At 39.9% G+C, this 23751-nt stretch overlaps 3 protein-coding genes across 5 annotated transcripts in view; 1 reads left to right on the forward strand and 2 right to left on the reverse strand.

The window, feature by feature from the left end:
- The window catches only part of ribc2 (RIB43A domain with coiled-coils 2), a 31471-nt gene extending 22911 nt beyond the window's left edge, over window positions 1-8560 (forward strand). Inside the window, exons 2-7 of one of the 2 annotated variants that reach the window (XM_051952225.1) lie at window positions 6819-6900; window positions 6973-7293; window positions 7371-7489; window positions 7743-7904; window positions 8180-8346; window positions 8426-8560. In XM_051952225.1, coding sequence (XP_051808185.1) covers window positions 6819-6900; window positions 6973-7293; window positions 7371-7489; window positions 7743-7904; window positions 8180-8346; window positions 8426-8495 — 921 coding nt within the window. In that variant the 3' untranslated portion in view covers window positions 8496-8560. The remainder of the gene's footprint in view (window positions 1-6818; window positions 6901-6972; window positions 7294-7370; window positions 7490-7742; window positions 7905-8179; window positions 8347-8425) is intronic. The other variant, XM_051952226.1, reaches the window with a different exon arrangement.
- Window positions 8552-18914, reverse strand: ada2a (adenosine deaminase 2a). Its single transcript, XM_022203124.2, has 10 exons — window positions 18742-18914; window positions 17395-17712; window positions 15325-15544; window positions 14072-14285; window positions 13857-13984; window positions 13686-13776; window positions 13399-13507; window positions 12153-12310; window positions 11836-12038; window positions 8552-11742 (listed from the first exon to the last, which is right to left on the reverse strand). The coding sequence occupies exons 2-10, from the start codon at window positions 17690-17692 to the stop codon at window positions 11652-11654; spliced, it is 1512 nt and encodes a 503-aa protein (XP_022058816.2). The 5' UTR covers window positions 17693-17712; window positions 18742-18914; the 3' UTR covers window positions 8552-11651.
- A 1404-nt stretch (window positions 18915-20318) lies between these two features.
- LOC110957217 (chromatin remodeling regulator CECR2) overlaps window positions 20319-23751 on the reverse strand; it is a 45056-nt gene continuing 41623 nt past the window's right edge. For both annotated transcript variants that reach the window (XM_022203121.2, XM_051952396.1), the window contains exons 18-19: window positions 22798-22868; window positions 20319-22638 (exon numbers count right to left, since the gene is read on the reverse strand). In XM_022203121.2, coding sequence (XP_022058813.2) covers window positions 22817-22868 — 52 coding nt within the window. In that variant the 3' untranslated portion in view covers window positions 20319-22638; window positions 22798-22816. The remainder of the gene's footprint in view (window positions 22639-22797; window positions 22869-23751) is intronic.

Raw genomic sequence — 23751 nt, forward strand, 5'->3', positions numbered from 1 at the left:
GTAAGACGTTCAAAATATGACCAAAAACGTCATAGTTTAGTATGACGCCCAAAATGTGACAAAAACGACATAGTTTCGTATGACGTCCAAAATATGACCAAAAACATCATAGTTTAGTACGACGTCCAAAATGTGACCAAAAACGTCATAGTTTAGTAAGACGTCCAAAATATGACCAAAAACGACATCGTTTAGTATGATGTCCAAAATATGACCAAAAACGTCATAGTTTAGTATGACATCCAAAATGTGACCAAAAACGTCATAGTTTAGTATGACGTCCAAAATGTGACCAAAAACGTCATAGTTTAGTATGGCATCCAAAATGTGACAAAAACGTCATAGTTTAGTATGACGTCCAAAATATGACAAAAACGTCATAGTTCAGTATGTCGTCCAAAACTTTACCAAAAACGTCACAGTTTAGTATGTCGTCCAAAATGTGACAAAAATGTCATAGTTTAGTATGACGTTCAAAATATGACCAAAAACGACATAGTTTAGTATGACGTTCAAAATATGCCCAAAAACATCATAGTTTAGTATGACGTTCAAAATATGACCAAAAACGACATAGTTTAGTATGTCGTCCAAAATGTGACCAAAAACATCATAGTTTAGTATGTCGTCCAAAATGTGACCAAAAACATCATAGTTTAGTATGACGTTCAAAATATGCCCAAAAACGTCATAGTTTAGTATGACGTTCAAAATATGATCAAAAACGTCATGGTTTAGTATGGCGTCCAAAATGTGACAAAAACGTCATAGTTTAGTATGTCGTCCAAAATGTGACCAAAAACATCATAGTTTAGTATGTCGTTCAAAATATGACCAAAAACGTCATAGTTTAGTATGTCGTCCAAAATATAACCACAAACGTCATACTTTAGTATGACGTCCGAAAATGGACAAAAAATGTCATAGTTTAGTATGTCGTCCAATAATGGACAATAAAGGAAACAATTTAGTCTGGCATCTAAAATGTGACCAAAAACGTTATCGTTTAGCATGCCGTCCAAAAAGTGACCAAAATCGGCATAGTTCAGTATGTCGTCCGAAATGTGACCAAAAACGTCATAGTTTAGTATGTCGTCTGAAAATGGACAAAAAATGTCATAGTTTAGTATGTCGTCCAAAATGCCACCAAAAACATTATAGTTTAGGTATGTCGTCCAAAATGTGACCAAAAACGTCATAGTTTAGTATGTCGTCCAAAAAGTGACCAAAATCGCCATTGTTCAGTTTGTCGTCCAAAATATCACAAAAAAACGTCATAGTTTAGTATGACGCCCAAAATGTGACAAAAACGACATAGTTTTGTATGACGTCCAAAATATGACCAAAAACGTCATAGTTTAGTATGACGTCCAAAATATGACCAAAAACGACATAGTTTAGTATGACGTCCAAAATGTGACAAAAACGTCATAGTTTAGTATGACGTCCAAAATATGACAAAAACGTCATAGTTTAGTATGTCGTCCAATAATGGACAATAAAGGAAACAATTTAGTCTGGCATCTAAAATGTGACCAAAAACGTTATCGTTTAGCATGCCGTCCAAAAAGTGACCAAAATCGGCATAGTTCAGTATGTCGTCCGAAATGTGACCAAAAACATCATAGTTTAGTATGTCGTCCAAAATGTGACAAGAACGTCATAGTTTAGTATGTCGTTCAAAATATGACCAAAAACGTCATAGTTTACTATGACGTCCAAAATATGACCAAAAACGTCATAGTTTAGTATGTCGTCCAAAATGTGACAAAAACGTCATAGTTTAGTAAGACGTTCAAAATATGACCAAAAACGTCATAGTTTAGTATGACGCCCAAAATGTGACAAAAACGACATAGTTTTGTATGACGTCCAAAATATGACCAAAAACGTCATAGTTTAGTATGACGTCCAAAATATGACCAAAAACGACATAGTTTAGTATGACGTCCAAAATGTGACAAAAACGTCATAGTTTAGTATGACGTCCAAAATATGACAAAAACGTCATAGTTTAGTATGACGTCCAAAATATGACAAAAACGTCATAGTTTAGTATGACGTCCAAAATGTGACAAAAACGTCATAGTTTAGTTTGTTGTCCAAAATATGACCAAAAACATCATAGTTTAGTATGTCGTCCAAAATATGACCAAAAACGTCACAGTTTAGTATGTCGTCCAAAATGTGACAAAAACGTCATAGTTTAGTGTGTCATCCAAAACATGACCAAAAACATCATAGTTTAGTATGTCGTCCAAAATGTGACAAAAACGTCATAGTTTAGTATGTCGTTCAAAATATGACCAAAAACGTCATAGTTTACTATGACGTCCAAAATATGACCAAAAACGTCATAGTTTAGTATGTCGTCCAAAATGTGACAAAAACGTCATAGTTTAGTAAGACGTTCAAAATATGACCAAAAACGTCATAGTTTAGTATGACGCCCAAAATGTGACAAAAACGACATAGTTTTGTATGACGTCCAAAATATGACCAAAAGCGTCATAGTTTAGTATGACGTCCAAAATATGACCAAAAACGTCATAGTTTAGTATGACGTCCAAAATATGACCAAAAACGACATAGTTTAGTATGACGTCCAAAATGTGACAAAAACGTCATAGTTTAGTATGACGTCCAAAATATGACAAAAACGTCATAGTTTAGTATGTCGTCCAAAATGTGACAAAAACGTCATAGTTTAGTAAGACGTTCAAAATATGACCAAAAACGTCATAGTTTAGTATGACGTCCAAAATATGACCAAAAACGACATAGTTTAGTATGACGTCCAAAATGTGACAAAAACGTCATAGTTTAGTATGACGTCCAAAATATGACAAAAACGTCATAGTTTAGTATGACGTCCAAAATATGACAAAAACGTCATAGTTTAGTATGACGTCCAAAATATGACAAAAACGTCATAGTTTAGTATGACGTCCAAAATGTGACAAAAACGTCATAGTTTAGTCTGTTGTCCAAAATATGACCAAAAACGTCACAGTTTAGTATGTCGTCCAAAATGTGACAAAAACGTCATAGTTTAGTGTGTCATCCAAAATATGACCAAAAACATCATAGTTTAGTATGTCGTCCAAAATGTGACAAAAACGTCATAGTTTAGTATGTCGTTCAAAATATGACCAAAAACGTCATAGTTTACTATGACGTCCAAAATATGACCAAAAACGTCATAGTTTAGTATGTCGTCCAAAATGTGACAAAAACGTCATAGTTTAGTAAGACGTTCAAAATATGACCAAAAACGTCATAGTTTAGTATGACGCCCAAAATGTGACAAAAACGACATAGTTTCGTATGACGTCCAAAATATGACCAAAAACATCATAGTTTAGTACGACGTCCAAAATGTGACCAAAAACGTCATAGTTTAGTAAGACGTCCAAAATATGACCAAAAACGACATCGTTTAGTATGATGTCCAAAATATGACCAAAAACGTCATAGTTTAGTATGACATCCAAAATGTGACCAAAAACGTCATAGTTTAGTATGACGTCCAAAATGTGACCAAAAACGTCATAGTTTAGTATGGCATCCAAAATGTGACAAAAACGTCATAGTTTAGTATGACGTCCAAAATATGACAAAAACGTCATAGTTCAGTATGTCGTCCAAAACTTTACCAAAAACGTCACAGTTTAGTATGTCGTCCAAAATGTGACAAAAATGTCATAGTTTAGTATGACGTTCAAAATATGACCAAAAACGACATAGTTTAGTATGTCGTCCAAAATGTGACCAAAAACATCATAGTTTAGTATGACGTTCAAAATATGCCCAAAAACATCATAGTTTAGTATGACGTTCAAAATATGACCAAAAACGACATAGTTTAGTATGTCGTCCAAAATGTGACCAAAAACATCATAGTTTAGTATGTCGTCCAAAATGTGACCAAAAACATCATAGTTTAGTATGACGTTCAAAATATGCCCAAAAACGTCATAGTTTAGTATGACGTTCAAAATATGATCAAAAACGTCATGGTTTAGTATGGCGTCCAAAATGTGACAAAAACGTCATAGTTTAGTATGTCGTCCAAAATGTGACCAAAAACATCATAGTTTAGTATGTCGTTCAAAATATGACCAAAAACGTCATAGTTTAGTATGTCGTCCAAAATATAACCACAAACGTCATACTTTAGTATGACGTCCGAAAATGGACAAAAAATGTCATAGTTTAGTATGTCGTCCAATAATGGACAATAAAGGAAACAATTTAGTCTGGCATCTAAAATGTGACCAAAAACGTTATCGTTTAGCATGCCGTCCAAAAAGTGACCAAAATCGGCATAGTTCAGTATGTCGTCCGAAATGTGACCAAAAACGTCATAGTTTAGTATGTCGTCTGAAAATGGACAAAAAATGTCATAGTTTAGTATGTCGTCCAAAATGCCACCAAAAACATTATAGTTTAGGTATGTCGTCCAAAATGTGACCAAAAACGTCATAGTTTAGTATGTCGTCCAAAAAGTGACCAAAATCGCCATTGTTCAGTTTGTCGTCCAAAATATCACAAAAAAACGTTATAGTTTAGTATGTCATCTAACTGGTCAAAAAACGTGGCACCTGTGTAGCTCAATGGGTTAAGCAGGTGAGCCATGTATAGGGGCTGGTCTCTGACGCAGCGGCCCGGGTTCGATTTCTGCTCACGACCCTTTGCTGCATGTCTTCCTCCTATTTCCTGTCTCTCCTAATAAAGCTGATAAAAAGGCCCCCCAAAAAATTATAGAGAATTGTGGACTCCGTCAGGCGAGACTTCTCGCGGAAAACCCATGCAACTCCGTCCGGCCGCAGGCCACCAGTCCCTTTGTCCGGCGCCGTTTGCTCAGACTTCACCTTGGGTTTGGCTCCACTGTCCTCAGCGTTCGGCTGTAGCATTCTGTAAACTGTCCAGCGTGAGTAAGAAGAGCACTTCTGACACCAATGTAATATTCTGCTGGTGAGAAATAATCACTCTTACAGCGACTTGGCCCTCACGTTTATTCACTGAACACAATCACAGAACGGGCTACTGTTCTGGCTGTAACCCATGCCAGCACAATGTTACCAGCCTCAGTCCCAGCTGAAAAGAGACAGACCACAACACATTAACTTCCTTAAACTTGCCTAGAATCCAATGTGACTGACGGCCACCAATCAGCATGCACTCTGTCTTAAAGGCACAGAACATGGTTAACTCAGAACATTACAATATTATGTTTTTTTTTGGACAAAATGTATGATAATTTTTTTTCAAAGAAAGCTGCTCTATAGTATTTTTCACGGCCTACTTTACATGATTTCATCATGGCATTTTTTTACGACATGTTGAAAAAATGGCATTTTTTCAACATACTATACTATGGTGTTTTTTGTGGACAAAATTCATGATCACTTTATTTTCAAAGAAAACATCTCTATAGTGTTTGTCACTATGCCATAGTTTAGTATGTCATAGCGTAACGACAGCGTAATGGCCCGTTATGACAGCGTAACGGCCTGTCACGCTGAAATGCGCTGGCGAGAACCCTGTCCTATGTATATCCCTTCCTATACAAACTATACGAGCCCCCAGTAGAGGGCAGAACCACACCTATGCATGATACTCTGTATCAATTTTGATCATCCTACATATATCCCTTCCTACTTGATCTGCTGACCTCTAACTCCACAACTGAGCAGGGGACCTTAGACTGATCTTCAGTGCCAAGTTTGATTATCCTGACTTCAGCACTTGCAGAGATATCTGACCGGACATACATACCCACATACATACTTACCCAGCCAGATACCGAACTGAATGCAGTAACCCCGCTGACGTATGTCAGGCATGGTTAACAATATCTCCTGTTTTCTCCTTTAATGAGTCGACTCTTCTGGTGCTTTCAGACCAAAGAACTACAGACTCTTCACAACCTGCTCAAACTTTTGGTACAGGACCTCACCTCACGGGTCAACAAGGTTTCCTTCTCATTTCTACTCTGAAGCTCACCTTCTCCTGCTCAAACTGCTGACAAATGTTTCTGCTGCTCTAAAGTCTGGTCTCGAGAACTTCCTAAAAACTCTCAAAGTCTCTTCTGCTGCAGGTTGCTTTGTAGAACTGTTCCAGAAAACCTCACTAAACCACATGGAGGGGCCTCAAGATAGTCGCCCAAATGAAACCGTACAAAAACCAAACGAGCACAACCCAAACGCTAAAGTCTCCTGCAGCCTACCAGAGAAGCTCTTTAAACAGAGAATCAGGACAGGAACCCTTACCTTCTGGACAACCAACGTTGGTTCACAAACAACCAAAAACCTCTAAAGACTCACTACAGCCAAGATAAAGACACAACTCAGCTGCACCAAATCCACTAATCACTGCACACATTAGCACCATGTGCTAACTGTGGCTAAAGAAGCACATTTACCAAGACAACTATCCAGTGCAAAGCCCTAAAACTCACCAAGAAACACATTAAAGAGGATTTTACTGCTGGAAGCTGCAAGCCAACTCCTGTTGGTAGCAGGAATCTGTCTCCAACTGGACATAATTGTCTGTAATGGTGTGGTTAACCGCTCTCCAATAATTTTAATCATGTTGCAAAAAAAAAGACCAGAGAACAATCCCACAAAAGATGATGAGACATCTTGATGAAGATGAGATTGTCCCTCATTAATTCCATCTTCTGAAGCTTAACTGGCGTATAGTAGCACCTGTGTATAACCTTATAGTGTGTACATTTACTTGATAAATATCCACTTGTGTATTGTGGATGTTTTCTTTCCACCAAACTGAAAGACAAAAAATGTCTCTTACAGGTTGATAAGGAAGCTCTGGACCTGCAGGTAATGGAGAAGAAGAAACAAGAAGAAGCAGCAAGAAGAGAACAAAACGCTTACAGTGAGTTATTTAGTGAGTTCTTTATGTTGAACATTATGATAAATTATGTGATATATGATGTTCTTCAAACAGACGCTGAAATGCTCCATAACATAAAAGTAGCTGATATTCTCCATAAAAACCAAATGAAGGAGAAGCGTGCTCTGGAAAAGGCCACCGTTGGCTTCAGGCTCCAGAACCAGCAACCTTGGAGGCGGCAGGAGTTTGATCTGAACGATCCGGACCGCTGCAGAAGAACAGATCCAGGAGATGCTCAGATGATTCTCCCCGGACTGGTGGGCGAAGACCTGGAGAGTCAGAGCAGACTGCAGAGACAGCAGGAGCAGCTGAGAGAGTGGCTAATCCAGCAGCAGGCCGAGCAGGTGGCAAGAAGACGACAAGAAAAGCTGGAAGGTAAATTCTCTCATTTACAACACAGGACACAGTTTGCACAAATGAACCTCACTTCATCTCCTCCTGCTGGAGTTTAGAGCAGCGCTATGAGAAACACAGAGTGGAAATGGACAATGTAGCTGTGCAGCTTCAAAACCTGGAGATGGAGAGGAGAGAGGCAGAAACCATCGCCAATAAAGATTACAACCTGGCCAAGGTGGGTCATTGTGGAAGCTTTGAATTACATGGACCTTCAGTGATATTAAGGAGGACTAAAACAGTCTTGACTTGTTGTGACTTGGGTTGTAGCTCTTCCACCAATTCATATTTTGTATTTTTATGTCTTGTGTTAAATTCCATCTAGTTTTCTAAGTTTGACCTCAGCAGCTTGGACACATTCATATAAGTAATTAACAGCTTAAACTCAACTGTGGAGTGCAGTTTATATCACCCTTGTATTTTTTCTGTAGATCAAAGAGAAGCACGACCTGCAGCGACAACCAGTAGATGAAGAATGTTCTCCTAGCATGGTGGGAGTACCCGGTCTGTGTCCCAGCAGTGAGAGGAGAGAACCTTCAGAGAACCTGCAGCAGATATCTCAGTTCCACAAATACCAGATAGAAGAGAAGAGGGTAAACGTTCCAGACACATTTAAAAGCAGCAGCATACACCGATCAGGCAGAACATTATGACACTGACAGTCTAGTGGAGTCCAGATACCACAGAAAACCTTCAGGTCTAGTGGAGTCCAGATACCACAGAGCACCTTCGGGTCTCGTGGAGTCCAGGCCGTGATGAGTCAGGGTTGTTGTGGCAGCAAAAGGGGGACCACCACAGTATTGGACAGGTGGTCATGATGTGCAGCCTGATGGGTGCAAAGCTGTTTGATGTGTCTGTGCATCTACAGAGGACTGAGTTGGAGAAGAAGCAGGAAGAGGAACGCTACGAACGGATCCACCTGGACTCGGCTCGAGCAGCTCTGCTACTGGAGAGGCAGCAGGCGAAACTCAACAAGCAGCTGAGGAAACATCTGGACAACACCAACGTCCAGCTGGCCCAAACACACAAGCAGCAGTCAGTAACATTTAGAAAACACTCCGTTTTATAAATTAGTAAGTTCTACACATTGTTAAATGTCCCACTCTATTTTTAGGAAGCCAAACATCGAAAGAGGAAGAATTGATGACAGCTTCTTCTCCCAGTTCAACACCTGCAGCAGATGATGGACGACATACTGCACCGATACACAACGGGAGAAATAAAGAAACTGAATCGCACAGAAAATCAACAGTTGTCTTTAATTGTCATGTTCAGTTCACATTTAAATATGTCTGTGTGAGCACACAGAATCTTGACAGATGTTTCCAAAACATGATGTTTTGTTTTAGTGCTGTTGTCTTATTAAACACCCAGGAAAGCTATAAGTCTAAGTTACATCAAAGTAAAAGTCCTATAAAACTCTGTAAAAATCCCTCTAACAGCATATTAAAGCGCACAGGATTTAAGAGCCACATTAACAAGCTGCCTATCACACTAACAAACACAAAGAGAAACTAGAAGTTTTACCAAACTTGGACCGGCCGGCGACAAAGATGACCCCTGTGACCTTGAAAATGAGGTCACGGTCACCAAATGCGAACTTGACCTGTGTCTTATTATGGTAGACCTGTGTACCAAATATGGTGAGGCTACATCAATATTTTATGGAGTTATCACGCGGAAACCAAAGTGTTACAGACAAACAAGCAAGACCATGCAGGTGAAAACAATACCTTCTGGCAAATGCAGTTTTGCCGGGCGGTAATAAACAGCATTTATCACATCAACCACAGCAGGGCACTGTTGGCATCTTCTATAGGCAGCGTGGACAAATCTGAATCATAAAGTGCAAATTCTTAAAGATCCTCAATAAAAGTAACAGTAAGCCTTTGATGCCCTCCATATGTGCAGGTCTTTCACAGTGACCGCTGTATCTGCAGAATATTTTAACTCCACTGTGAGAGTCTGTAGTTCCCATATTCCCTCCAGCTAACCCCGTTATTCTATATTTGTGTTTCCTACAAACGATCAGCAGCTGTGTGTTTATTCTTCACAGTTTCATTTAGAATTCAGCTGATGACTCCTTTCTCAGAAGTGAAGACTGTCCTATGATTGCAGCATTTTTGAATTTGATTGCTTTAGTCTCAGTTGTCAACATTCCTGGTCATGGATATGGGATCCCTAGTCAGCCATAAAGATGGAATTATGAAGGAGCGGCGGCAGAATGAGAGAAGCACGGTATGATATATTAATCTGTGATTTAAAATGCAGTACGCTATAACCAAATGAATGTGTGTGAATTAATCAAATGCTTACATTTTTACATCTTTACATTTACAGTGTTGAAACAATGTAGAAATCATAAGAGTGCCTTATTCAGAAGAATGATGGTTTGATTATATTGGAAGGATGTCTTTTTATTTTCTCCTTTAATTTTTGAAACAGTGTAGAAATCAGAAGCGTGTCTCACTATAAGCAGTGATGGTTTGATTAATATAATGGAATGTCTTTTTTTTTTTTTTTTATTTCTCTTTTTTAATTCTTTGAATATATACATATATCAGTGTCTTTATGTTGTTTGAAATTGAGTAAAATGTTACTGGTCTAATAGGGTGCAGCAAAGAGAATGGTAACTGTGTTCTAAGGGGTAACCACTTGAGGGCAGCACCTCACAGGGAGCTGTGAGTGCCTTTGGTTAACAAAACAGGACGGAAGGTTAAACAGGGTTTTGCTGCTATTAGATAAATGGAAATGCTTTCAGGGGGGGATCACTGGTTGATCCCTGGGTAGATAATGAATTACTGTACTAGAGGGTGATTCAAAAAGAGTTAAAATAGGTTAGTTTAGATTATGCCCTTAGAGGGTCATGGGACTTTTTGGCTCTGTAAATAGGGTAGGGGAGTGTTGTAAGTCTGTGTGCACCGTGCTGAAATGTGGGGTGCATATGTCAGCAACTTTTAAAAGCTGCTGACATTCACTTTTCTCAAGTTCCTGTAACCAGTAGAGAGAGGTGAAAAAAGGGACAAGAACATGTCTGGGGCAAGTAAAGGTTACTGGGTGAGGAATGAGGACGTGCACATTTGCGGAGGGGGGTGGACGTGGCTGTAATTTGTTTGCGTGGGTTAGAGTATGGTGTCAACACGTATGCAAAATTAAAGAGAGCTGTGATGTATAAATTGTACCTATTGGAAGTAGTTCGGGGGAGTTTGTTGCGGGTATCTGCCTGGGTGCAATCCGGACATTAGTCCGAGCACAGGGGATGATTACCACGTAACTCTGGATGAGTGGAATAACTTGGTCTGCTGAAGGAAGGACTGTTCTGATGGAATAATGGACTAAAGGAACTGCATCTTATTCGTTGTTAAGGATTACAAGATTGTGCTCGGGGCTTGACAATGGACTGATGGAGTATCACTGGATTCTATTATTTCCAGAGGAATAACACCTGAATGGATTAACAAAGTTTTTTCCTGGCCCAAAACCCCAAAACTGGATTACATGCAGACCTGAAATTTGGACTAACGCTCTCTCCAGCTTCCCCCTGGGTTCCTTGGTGGGCTCAGGTGAACGGCCGGGTGAGGCCACACCCGCTGTTCTACTCCCTCCAAATTACCGTTACATTAGGTAACACGCATTCCCCTTTTTTCTTAAGAAAGCATAAGACCAGTAGGGATATGGATTAAGGGTGGTTTGAATATTATCTAATGTTTGATTATTTGTCTGATGATTTATTGGCTATGCTTGTGCCCTGCTAAAATATATCAATAAAGCATTATTCTGCAATTAAAGACAACAAATTGCAAGTGCTATTTTCTTTTATTATTTCTTAATTTCTATTTCTATTCTGTATTATCCCTGAACAAATACTCATACATCTAGCTCTGGATGTAATAAGTTAACTTACAGCGTGCATGATAGTAGCAAGGTTCTGAAAGGTTACCTAGTCATAGGGGCCAGGTTGGCCCAGTATAAACATATCCTAGAGGTTGTCTATATGTCCATAACCTCTGAATTAAACCTAGCAACTTAACAAGTGCCAGATCTATGAGAGGAAAAGCTGCCGTTAACAGGTGTATCTGGTGGTTAAATTTAACTATACCGAAGTGGCTACTCGGTTAAATTAATTATCAGAGGAAGTAGGGATAGGCATCTGGATGAAGGCAGTGAGACAGCTAGGCGAATTTTCCTCGTCAACCAGCTTAACAGTTCTGCAGCATCCCTCTGAGTAAGACCTCAGGGGGCAGTAGAACCGGACCCGAAGGATGGAGAGCTGGTCCGGTGATTCCCTAACAGCTGAGTAAGTTAATCAGGGGGTCACTGGCCCTGAGGATCAACACAGTCTAAAAGGCATTTTCAGAGACAAACTTATTCCATTTTTTCTGCCACTGAGCCAGAGCTTCCTCCTGCTGCTCTGGAGTCAAAGAGCTGTACCTGAAAGACAAACAGGGGAATGTGAGAGGAGCCTGATGACCAAAGCTTGTGGGCACAAACTATTCAGATGTCATCAATCCCATCTCGGCTCACCTGATGGAGTTCATGGCGAGCTGTTTGAGGGAGCCTAAATGGGATCTGATGCCTCCAAAACCCACAAAGGCTTCGTAGAAGTCGTAAGAGAGGCCAGAGGCCCCGAACATGGCCGGATCATCAGAGCTGATGACCATTGGGTGGTCTTCTGACATCAGTCCAGCTGCTGGATGATTCCGTAAATCTTTCACCAACTTCATCACCTGAATTAAGACACATGAGAGGAGAAGTCTGTTCACAAGATGCAAAATGATCGAACGTATAGCTTTAGCTGGAAAACACGATTACTTTATGATGCACTTCAGATGGCTGTGCACCTGGTTGGAGATGGGACACACTTCCAGAGCAACCCCTCTCCTCCTGGACAGGTCTTTGGCCAGTGGGTGGCGAGGTAGAGCAAACCCATGTCCTATACGTGACGTGTTAAAGAGAAGAGCATCTAACAAGTTCTGATCCACCTCTGTGCCCTGCAGATCTGGAGAGGCAAACGACATGAATGTTATTTAAAACAGCGAGTCTCTGGCCGAGTTTAAGCTTCAGTAAAAATGTCTTTAGTTTTGCAGCAGTTGGAACTGCTGAATATGATGCAGATATGCTGTGAATTCTCTGACTGATGGAACACTAATATGACATCATTTGGATTGTTGATCGTCGTTTTAATTTAGGGCTGTCACTAACGATAACAGACATAAACAGCTCTGGAACTAAATGACATCGCTGACCACCAGAATGCCCAAATTCTACATTTCTCCTGAGAGCAGGAGAGTCAAACTCATTTTAGTTCAGGTTCCACATTTATATGATCTGGACCAGTAAAACCACAGCATAAGAACCTATAAATAACTCCACATGCTTCCTTTGTTTTAGTGCAAAAAAGTACATTCTGAAAATGTTCACATTTAAGGAATTCTCTTTTTACAAAACATCATGAACAACCTGAAGTTTATGAAGAAAAATAAGTTCAGTTTCATCAACATTCATCCTCAGTTTATCATTTCCTCATTACAACTTCCAGATCACAGAGTGTCTACAAAGAAACACAACATTTAGTCACCTGGAACTGAAGCATGGAGGATTTTACTTTATGATCAAAATGACAAAAGTCAGACAAAAAAACAACTAAAACAAGACAAAATATTACAAAAATGAGAGACAAAATGACAAAAGAGCAATCTAGTATTTTACTTTATGATCCAAACAGCTTATCATGGTCTAGAAATGATTTTAAATTTATAGTTTTACTAATTTACAATCTGCAGTTAATGTCTTCTCTGTAATTTTTACACTCTGAGGGCCGATTGGACCCTCTGGAGGACCACTTTTGGACCACGGGCCTCATGTTTGACGTCTCTGCCCTGAGAGTGTGTAATAAATAAAGCATCCAAACTTTTAGATGGAGTCTTCCAAAATGTTTTTGTCAATTTTTTGCGTAAAAAACGTTTATCAGTAATGACGTGGAAACCTGATTTTAAAAAAAACACAGACAGTTGGATGTTTGTTAGCATACATAAAAACATCTTATTTCTGTGACGTGGGGATCAGGATGGATCTTGATGAACTCACTTGTTTCTCCAGCGTGAAAAAAGAACGGCATCAGGACTCCCCTCTCTGCAGGCAGCGACAGGGCATCTCTGAAATCCCACAGCGGCTTTCCTCTGTCCTCCCGACCCACCTGGACACGCACAGAAAGGAAGCACTTTGTTCAACAAACACAGGAGCTATGACTTCATATCAACCACCTTTAGATGGAGCAGTTTTTGCTGTGCGTACGAAAGGTGAAATTAGTAAAAATTATTCCTGCTTTTACTGCCGCTTAACACCAATCACAGAATAAATGCTGCTCCTCCTACCATGTCAAAACCAGCCATGAAATCTGGGAAGTCCTTCTGCAGCTTGATGGCCTGCTCAACAGCTCCAGTCATCACAGATACGTTTACTTTCCTGAAGGAGACAGCACAGCAGGTGATAAATGAGTGAAGCATGAATGGTGAAATCCATATTAAAGCGGTCAGAGCAGCCACCTGTGGATTGTATAGATGGCTCTCACTCCGTAGAAGTCTGGGTGTTCTGCTTTGAACTGCCTGCTGATGTCCTGGTAGGTCCTCAGAGCGAAGGCTGCGTCATAAGTGCTGCCGTCCAACTCATAGATCTGAGCAGCAAACAAGAAAGTGCTTTAATTAACTCACCAATGAAAGCAGTGGACACACCACACACAGGAGAGACAACATCATCGTACCTCTGGGAGCAGAACCCGCAGTTCCACATACATGACGTTGTCCGTGTAGAACTCGCTGAGGCCTTGGTAGAAATATTCTCTGAACACAGGAGCATACGAGACCAGACCAGACAGCGCCAGAAACTTCTGTTCAAATACTTCCCAGATCACATCCTGACTGGGATACAGCACCTCTGGATCCTGGTCAGTGAAGAGCGTCAGGTTGTTCCTTATGCTGAGAGCAAATATGAAGAAGAAGACACAAGGGACTGCTCATAAATACACTGAAGCTTAAAGCCACCTCTTTATACACCTCCTGTCAAAGGTTTTAGGACACTTTCTCATTCAAATAAAGTAGAACCTGTCCTACAACTTTTGACAGGGGGTGTATCTACCAAATGTGGTACACATATGCAGCACATCAGGCTGAACAAAAAAGTCAGTGACAGCCACATTCCAAACCCAACAGGAAGTGAGCTATTTTGCGTTGAATGTCAGATTTTGCCCATTTTTCATTTTTTTCTAGAGTGAACTCCTCCTAGGGGGAAACTCCAATTCACCTCAAATTGGGCCAGTACATACAGGAGGCCTTAATGATCCAAAGTTATTAAAATCTTTTTCCAAAGTCAAAGGGCGTGTCCGTGGCGGTCTCTGGAATTTTGATCCTTCACCATGAAATTTCAAATGCTGTGTAAATGCCCTGAACATGCTCCAATCTGCCTGAAACTTTACATGCGCTGATGTTCTATAAGCAGCATCTGGAATCGGTTTTCTACTTTTTCTTATTCACTCTGACGTCATGTGAAGGCGTTTTTGTGGTTTTTAGCAGCTTCCTCAGAGCCATAAAGTAGAATTTTCAGTCGTTGAACCTGGATTTGACTCTTTTCGCTGCACAGAAAAGACTTTTTGAAGTTATTTTCTTACTAAATGCACCTTTTAAGAGATTAAATCCAGAATAAACAGGCTGAAATCAGGTAGTTTTGCACATTCTGCAGACAGACAACCACAAAACAGAAGTGTTGAAAGCCCAAAATTTGTGCTTCAGAAGCTTTCTTTCATCCCTCGTGACTCCGTTTCCCAGAATTCCCTCCTGTAGTGAATGTTTGAGTTTTGTGAATGCAACACTAACAGGACCTGTTGCACAAATGTAGACGAAACGAAATCATTTTCCATGTTTTCAAAGAAGAACAGAGAGCCCAGAGATGTTTTTGCGTGGTTTGGTTCCTTTTCTCCAACATTATTTCAATTCAATCCTGCTACAAAGAGAAGGCCACCTGTTGTCCAGCTCCGTGACGTTGACCATCTTGGCTCTGAGGTGTTCCAGCAGGATCCAGGTAGAACATCTCTGCAGAGGCTTTGGTGGCTGAGACGAGAAGATGAATCTGATGGAACGGTTGTCAGTGACACACATGTAGCAGTACGGTCGATACGTCACGTTCTTCACCAGCCAGTCCACGTCTGCGATGGCGAGGTCATGAAGGTGGAGAGCTCCACCTGAAATACAGAAACAGAAAGAAATAAGAACTGAGATACTTTGACCAAATCTGTTTCTGAGTTCATTAATTATTTGGAAAAAACTTCCTGAATGAAGAAATCCCAGCTGTGTGATTTTCCAGCATCTTTTGAAACACTTCATGTTAGCAATTCATCTTCATACCAGCAAGAAACGTCCACAGCCTGCTCGACTGGAGCGACATTACAGCTGCAGCTAACAATTACTTTCATTATCACTTACTTTGCTGATAATCGGCCCCAACAACTGAATAATTTACTCCAATAAAATTTCAAGTAATCGTGAAAATGCCTGAGCCCGAGGTTCCATGTTCAACACAAAGACACTCACATGTAAGGAGAACATCTGTGGAGATTTATAACGGATGTATAAATATGAAATCAGAGGAGTAACTAGTAATTATCCGATTAGATGCCAAATATTTAACCGTTGATATATTATAAATTCACATGTTGCTGCAGCTCTAAACAAGATAAAATGTGCTGAACAGTTCATTCAGAGGAAGAATATTCTTTATTAAAAAGAAATGGTTTTAGATTCAACACTGACAGTTAATTCTTTTCAACGTTCACAGAGCTATTTGTTGTCAGAAAGTAATTTATTTAAGTTATTAATTTAAGTTTGTTAGTTATAATCCCTCTCTAGTCATTGATTAAACCACTAGAAACTCCTATCTGTGCATCACAGTTAGATATTTTGAAATTCCTTTCATGAAAATCCTTTATTCCCTTCGGATGTATAATTCCACAGTAGTTTCCTTTAGAACGTCTCTCTTGACATGCACCCCTCCACTCTGCAGCTCAGCACACCAGCTCACCACCTATCCTCAAACATGTCAGAACTAGGAACTGAATCTGAAGAATAATGACATGGAAAGTCCCACATCATCAGTTCCTGGGATTGGTTCCTTAAATCTGTTACATATGAGAGTCTGAGTCCACATTTTTGAGACTCAAGCTACAAATGCTCAGTCATGGTGTCGACTGCTTACTTTCCCTCCATTGTTGCAAATAAAATATAATTATGTACCAGTAGAATAATTACATAATATTCAACAAACAGACAAAAAAATGGCTTGGTCTGTCTCCAAAATGTACTAAACTGTTGAGCTGTAGCCGTTATATTTGTACTAGTACTGTTTAGGGGCTGCACAGTGGGGTAGTGGTTAGCATTTTCACCTTGCAGCAACAAGATCCCCGGTTCAAATAAAGCGGATAAAGCGGTGCATAGAGAATGGATGGATGGATGTTTAGTAATTTATAAGACCACAAAGTCCTGCTTTGTTATTATGTTAATTATTCTCCATAAGTAACACTGTATGGTCTCACATTATTATGTATTACAGTCAACTAAAGTAGTATTTTATATATTTTTTAAAGGGTTTAATGGCCAAAATGTAAATTACTCAGGTATAATCACACCTTGAATCACACTACAGGGCCTTTGCTGTGATGTTCAGCTCTCTTTCGTCACCTTCAGATGTCAGGTACTTTAACTATTTCATCTTGTTTTTGCTAAATGTCTGTGATTTTATTTATCTGATGAATTTGTTTTCTAATTTGACATTTGTTTGTCTTCAGTATCACACACACAAACGATTAAACACTATATGGACACATTAGCAAAATAAAAAGCTTCATCTTCACTGGACGGGTGTTTAAAATGGTGGCTTTCCACATTTTATATTGTGAATGCAACAATTTCATTTCAAATGATGAACTATCTACTGTGAGTCTTCCAACAACAATTCATTTCAGAAGGAATTCAACAGGTCATCCATTACATGCACATTCTGCAGATATATTCTGTACATATGTGAGTGACTGCGTACCTTTGGGCATCTTCTGCAGCAGACTGAAGATGGGACTGTTCTTAATGAGGTCTCTGGCCTTGAAGAAGTGCATGGCAGGAGGAAAGTCTGCTTTGGCCATCTCCTCCTGCTTCATTCTAAACAGACGGGTGTCCAGCCGCTGCTCGGCGTCGCTCAGCACCACCTTTCCACCTGTCTGCATGGAGGCCTCCTGGTGAATGAGGGCGTCTCTCTGCCTGGGGTCTGGGATGGACAGGCAGCTGGTCAGACAGCACAGCAACAGAAAGACCACATGGAGGCGCTGTAGATGGTCTGCCATGGTCAGGACAGTGTCTGGAACTGGCCAGGAGAGAAAAACATGACGGTGGTGAAGGCAGAGCTCACTGAGACAAGAGGAAATGTGTAACATAATCATATGTAACAAAGTCAGAGGGCTATATGCAGTGGAATCTAATGTTAAGGTGACAGAAGGGTTAGTGTAGTACAGCAAGCTCACATTTAAGGAATTATCTTTTCACAAGACATCAAGAACAACCTGAAATTTCATAAGAAAAATAAGCTGAATTTCAACAACATTCATCCTCAGTTTATCATTTCCTCATTACAACTTCCAGATCACAGAGTGTCTACAAAGGAACACAACATTTAGTCACCTGGAACTGAACCACAGAGGATTTACTGGAGGATCAAAACAAGAAGTCAGACAAAAAAGACAAAAAAAGACAAAAAAAGACAAAAAAAACAGGACAAAATATTTTTAAAAATGAGAATAAAAAATGACAAAAATGAGACAAAATGACAAAAATGAGACACCAAATGTCAAAAGAGCAATCTACTATTTTACTTTATAATCAAAACAAGGTCTAGAAATTATTTTAAATTTATAGTTTTACTAATTTGCAATCTGCAGTTAATGTCTTCTGTGGAATTTTTACACTTTGAGTTCCGGATTGGACCCTCTGGAGGACCACTTTTGGTCCACGGCCACGTGTTGGACACCCGTGAGTTATGTTTTTATGTTATTTGTAATTTCTTTATTGTTGATCTGCCAATGGGACTTCTATAATCTCTCGTAATTACGTGTAAATGTACATTAATATTAGCTGTCCCATTTAAAAAAATAAAACATGAAGTGGGAAGCTTCTAGGAGAACTGAAACCAGTTTTACCGCATCAGCTGATGCAAAAAAAACCTTCAAACCTCCAACATTTGCTGTAAAAGACATAAAAGGAGCAGAAGTTTGTTCCACAGCTGTAATATCCAACATGTTTACACAGCCCTGAATAAAGCGTTAGAGTTCCGGTGTATTTACTCATTCATTTGAGAAATAAACAGACTAACAAAACATTAAAACGGCTTTAGTTTTACCTTGTTTCAATCGTAGCTGTCTGGTCTTATAGATGGAAAATGTCTAATCGGAGAGCTAGTATAGCTGCTGTCTCTACAGCTGAAATTCGCGGAGGGTTCAGTCTAATAACTTACTTTACTGTACCAGGGCGGATAGTAAACAACCCGACGTTTACACAGCACATGCGCAGTCCGGAGCGTCTCGGACGCCGAGCGGAAGTTGGTGATGAATTTCCGCCACCTGTTGGACGGAAGAGGATGTTAATTTACCGACGCTCTAGTTCATCTGTACAGTGAGATATCAGTCTGTGGATCTGATTTTAAAAATTTAAAAAGCTGTGCACTTGTTGCTGATAGAGCAGAAGTGTAAAAGTATGTTTTCTGCCTCCGATCTCTCCGCTGGCGCAAGACCGCTTTGAGAAAAGAGGTGATTGGTCGGCGATATATCTGTTCTGCCTGGCAACCATCTCTGATTGGTGCAAAAAACAACCAGCCTTTTAACCCCAAATAAAATGAAGGTCCATATAATGAAAGGACAACTGTGTGTATAAAACTTTAACATTTGTTTGCAGTAAAAATACAAACACGTGAGACTTGGTCAGAGAGGGAGCGAAGTCCTTTTCCTTTTCTTTTAACCATTCTCTCCACAGCTTTAAGAGTTACAGGTTAAAAGGATACAACAAAGTAGTTTAAATAACACTGGGTTTTAGTATATAGTTTTTGTTTTACACAACAGTTCAGTTAATTAGGCTCAGATTAATAACTTTCATAGAGCTATTTGTTGTCAGACAGTAATTTATGTCCAGTTATAGTCTCTCTGGTCATTAATTAAACCACTAAAAACTCACCTCAGTGTGTCAAAGTTAGAGAGTTACACAATGAAAGGAACTGTGTGTATAATCCAAGAAAATACAACCGTTTTGACTCAGTCAGGGAGAGAGAGAGACTTCTTTTTTTAACCGTTCTCCCCACAGCTTTTTTTCATCAGAGTAGTTTCAGTAACATCAGGTTTAGATGTTTTCTCTAATCCCGTGTCTTGTTTTCCGTATTTTAAAATTAAGTTTCACAACATCCCATTTAATTAGGCTCAAGTGAAGTCCCATAATTATAGTACATGCCTCATCTGCATTTTCTCTACTGCCAATTCTGTCCTCATTAGACCTGAACAAAAGAATATATTAGTTGTTTTTGCAGGAGCCCCTTGAATGAAGCCTGAATAAGGAGTTGCTGCCTCCTGTTGGACTGACGTCACATCTCTGACTCCTGGAGGATGAACCAAGCACTAATTGGAAGTGACAGTGTGAAGCGCTCCGATAGATTGTTTTATCTGTCATTGGTCCTCTTGTTTATGCTGTTTACATTTTATTACTGTAGGCCTTTCAGTTTCTATAATAGATTAAAGATAAGGACGTACAGACAGATTCTAGAGACTAGATTCTAGATGGATTGTAGATGATTCTAGATAGATACTTTATTAATCACAAGGGAAATTCAAGAATGACCGCAACAAGGAGTAAAAATTCACTTTTCTGCTGTTTTAGTGAGAACAAACGGTACAATCACCTAAAGATGTGAATTCTTATAACGATTAGACAAACTACTGTTTGAGAAAAGTTATTTATTTCTAAGAAATGTACAGTATAGAAAATAATCCATTCCATTTCCAAAATATTCTATGTCAGTCAGATAAGAACTTGTAAACGTCACTTAAAAATGAAAAGGACAGGTCTTTTTTTTTCTGATGTCACCATGCTACTGAGGTAAAAGACAACCGCTTAAAAACATCAAAAATCAACATTGAGAGAAAAGGAAACAAACACCACATTTATATTAAAACAAGTCCAAAAATGTACAAAAATTCTCAGAAGAGCAAATAAATATGATTCACATTTAATCACACCTAAATGGTTTTCACTAGTGCAGAGATGACAGCAGAGTAAGAGTGAGAGCTGAACGCACAACTTCCAAACGCCTGGTGCCGACTCTACACACCAGAAACACACACACACGACATCATCACAACCTCACAGACCTTTAAAACAGCGCTGTCCTTCACACAGAGAAGGCAGATCAACTCTACCTCCTCAGTGGCTCCATCAGCTTCACTAAACACATCCAGACGATTTCCTGTTTGAACACAACAGCATTTCATCCATAAGTCCTGTGTGACACATTTACAGAACCGTCTCACAGCTTCTAGTTTTCCTATTCCATCTTCTGTTCTCAAATATCCCATTACGACACCTGAAGTAGCTCAAACTAAGGACAGAGTAATGCTGCCAAACTGAACATAACAGGCAGGAAGTGATCGTACAACCTAAAGAGTCTCATGTCAGAAATAAGACGCAACATCGTCCATCATACTTCACAGACATTTAAAAAAAGAGAGACAGAGAATGAAAGTACGACTTCAGCTCCAGCAGTAAATGTTGAACCGACGGCTGAATAATCACATCTGGGTACAGAAATCTGAAACTAAAGGTGGTAAAGTCTGGTAAGGCCATGAGTTCGACCAGCAGGAGTCCGGCAGAGCGGGACAGGAAGTGGTTGGAATCTGTAGACGCCACAGACTGGCTCGGTGAGGTAGATTCATTTTTTATTTTTTTGCCGTCGCTGAACTGCGCCAGCGGGCTCACAGACAAGAAGACGAAACCTCCACAGGTCACAGCAGTTGTGAGAAAATACAAAGAAAAGATGAAGTGAGCCACGGCGGTTAACTGGGATGGCATCAAATGAACAGGAATGTACAAAAACAAATTAGATCCAAAAACCAAGAACAGGCTGGCGGTGCTGATCCAGATGAACACAGACCCTTAAAGATTCTTCATGAGGTGGAGAAATCTGCCGTTTCCTTTATGCTGCTTCTTCTTCAAATCATTCAGAACAATACCCGTATATAGAAACTGTACACCCTGAGGAAACCTTTAGGAGGAAGCACTCAAAGAAGCAACCATTCAAACGTAAGGAACCCAGAACTAAAGCTACAGAACTTGTGGGTGGAATGCAACGAACGTCACACTCTAAAAACCAACAGGAGGACTTCATGTGTTTCGATTATCCTCGTCTGAGGTAAGTCTCTGCGGTGAAAGGTTGTAATTAATATATAGACTTCTTTTAAATACATATATGCGTCCACAGGCAACGACTAAAATAAGACTATCCAAGGCCACTCAGTCTAGACCAACAAAACCCTTAGTGCACACAGAGAATCAGGCAGAGACGCTCACAGCACCGTCCTGCCGATCCCTCTCTGCTGGTCAGACATTCTTATACATGAAGGCAGCTTTAAAGATGCATATATTGTGTGTTGGGCTGGACGGATGATCAGTGTTTGTCCCGTTGCAGTTTCTATCGTCTACACATTCACTCATACATTCACAATGGAAACCAAGGCAACTGCAGGGGGTCTGAGAGTCGACTGGGTCGGGCTGACGGCCTCATAGTACCTCCTTTTCTACACCTGAGTTTAAAGATATGGTTGGAATAGGAAATAGTAAAAACAAACAAACAATAAAACACAGTCCCTCTCCTCTCCATCAGACTGTTCACGTGGCAGAGGGCTGTCCAGTGTTCTTGAAGGCATCGTCTCCTGTGTTTGGCAGGTTGACTTAGTGGTTAAAAGGTTCCCTCCTGCTGCAGGATCAGACGCTCAGCTGAAGTGTCCTTGAGTGAGTCGGTGGATCACACGGAGCAGTTCTTCAGCCACTGAGAGGAGGATTGTTCTCCAGGGCTCAATAATATTTCACAGTTTAATTATTGTGTTAAAAACCAGCTGCCTAGTTGGATCTTCAAATCCACTGGTGAGCAAAGGTTTAGTGCAGCGTAAAAACATCAGCGAGAGATGTTTGTGGACGACGTGTCCCGGTCAGAGTCCTCCGGTTTGGCTCGCTGTTCGGTCTGGGCGTTAATAGATGACGTCTGAAAGGAGAAAGAACAGAGAGTTAAACCGCAGTAACCAACAGTATCACCATGTTCCTAGGATTAGATGCTGGAGACACAAATATTTAAGGAAGAACGGAAGCTTCCAGAAGCAGAGACACAAAGTTTGAATATTATATGTGATGCTTTTCTTCTCACTTTGATCAGATGGGGGGGGTCACAATCCCGGTTTACTTCCAGGACCGCCTGGAGCAGTCATCATCTGCTGACTGGAAACACGGAATAAAAACACATTATACAAGAGATGCAAGGGCGGCAATTCCATGACTGATTCCACTGCCGTCTATTTTGACTGGATATAAAAGAGAACGCTGTAAAAGCTCACAGCTCGCTGGACTTTGGTTGATTTTTTTTGTGAATGTTCTTAACCCTTTAAGCTTCAGTGTACTGCCGGCGGTACACCTACTAATTTGCATAGGAATTTCAAGAATGTCCGACGGCCGCAAACACGATTATACAAACACTATACACCGATGGAAAGCTTAGATTCTCAGGAATCCGCCGGTATAAACCACTTTCAGATGCGATTACCACAGCGGGTGAGAAAAACACATTTGTCCGACAAAAACAAATATTCATCCATCCGTTCTCTGTACACGGCTTCAACGCACACAGCGCGACTCACATTTCCGGGTTCATTATTACACACAGATGAAAATATTCCACAAAAAACGGCCATAATCCAACCTTTTACATCCAGACGACACAAGCCAGTAAACTATTTTGTCCAAAACATGTCCTGAAGTCGGTATAAAATCCACGAATCGGTCGTTTTCAAGGAAATGCACCTCGCGATGCCCGTCCAATATTCCCTGTATTTTTCGTAATTTTTTAATTTAAAAATAGAATATTAGCGATTTTTTGTACTGAAAATGGCTGGAATTGACTGAAGCTTAAAGGGTTAAAGAAAATATTAGAAGCTTTACTGATTTTTTAAAAAATATTTACAAAAATTTTCTTACCAAATTTGGGGGATTTTTTTAAATAAAACTTTGAAGGGAAATTTTTAAAGGAATTATTGGAATTTTCATCCTGAAGTTGTTGCAAATTTAAAGTTTGAAAATGTGGAGAAAAATATATTTTCACAGTGAA

The sequence above is a fragment of the Acanthochromis polyacanthus genome, chromosome 8, assembly GCF_021347895.1.
Source record: "Acanthochromis polyacanthus isolate Apoly-LR-REF ecotype Palm Island chromosome 8, KAUST_Apoly_ChrSc, whole genome shotgun sequence".
Classification (NCBI taxonomy): Eukaryota; Metazoa; Chordata; class Actinopteri; family Pomacentridae; genus Acanthochromis; species Acanthochromis polyacanthus.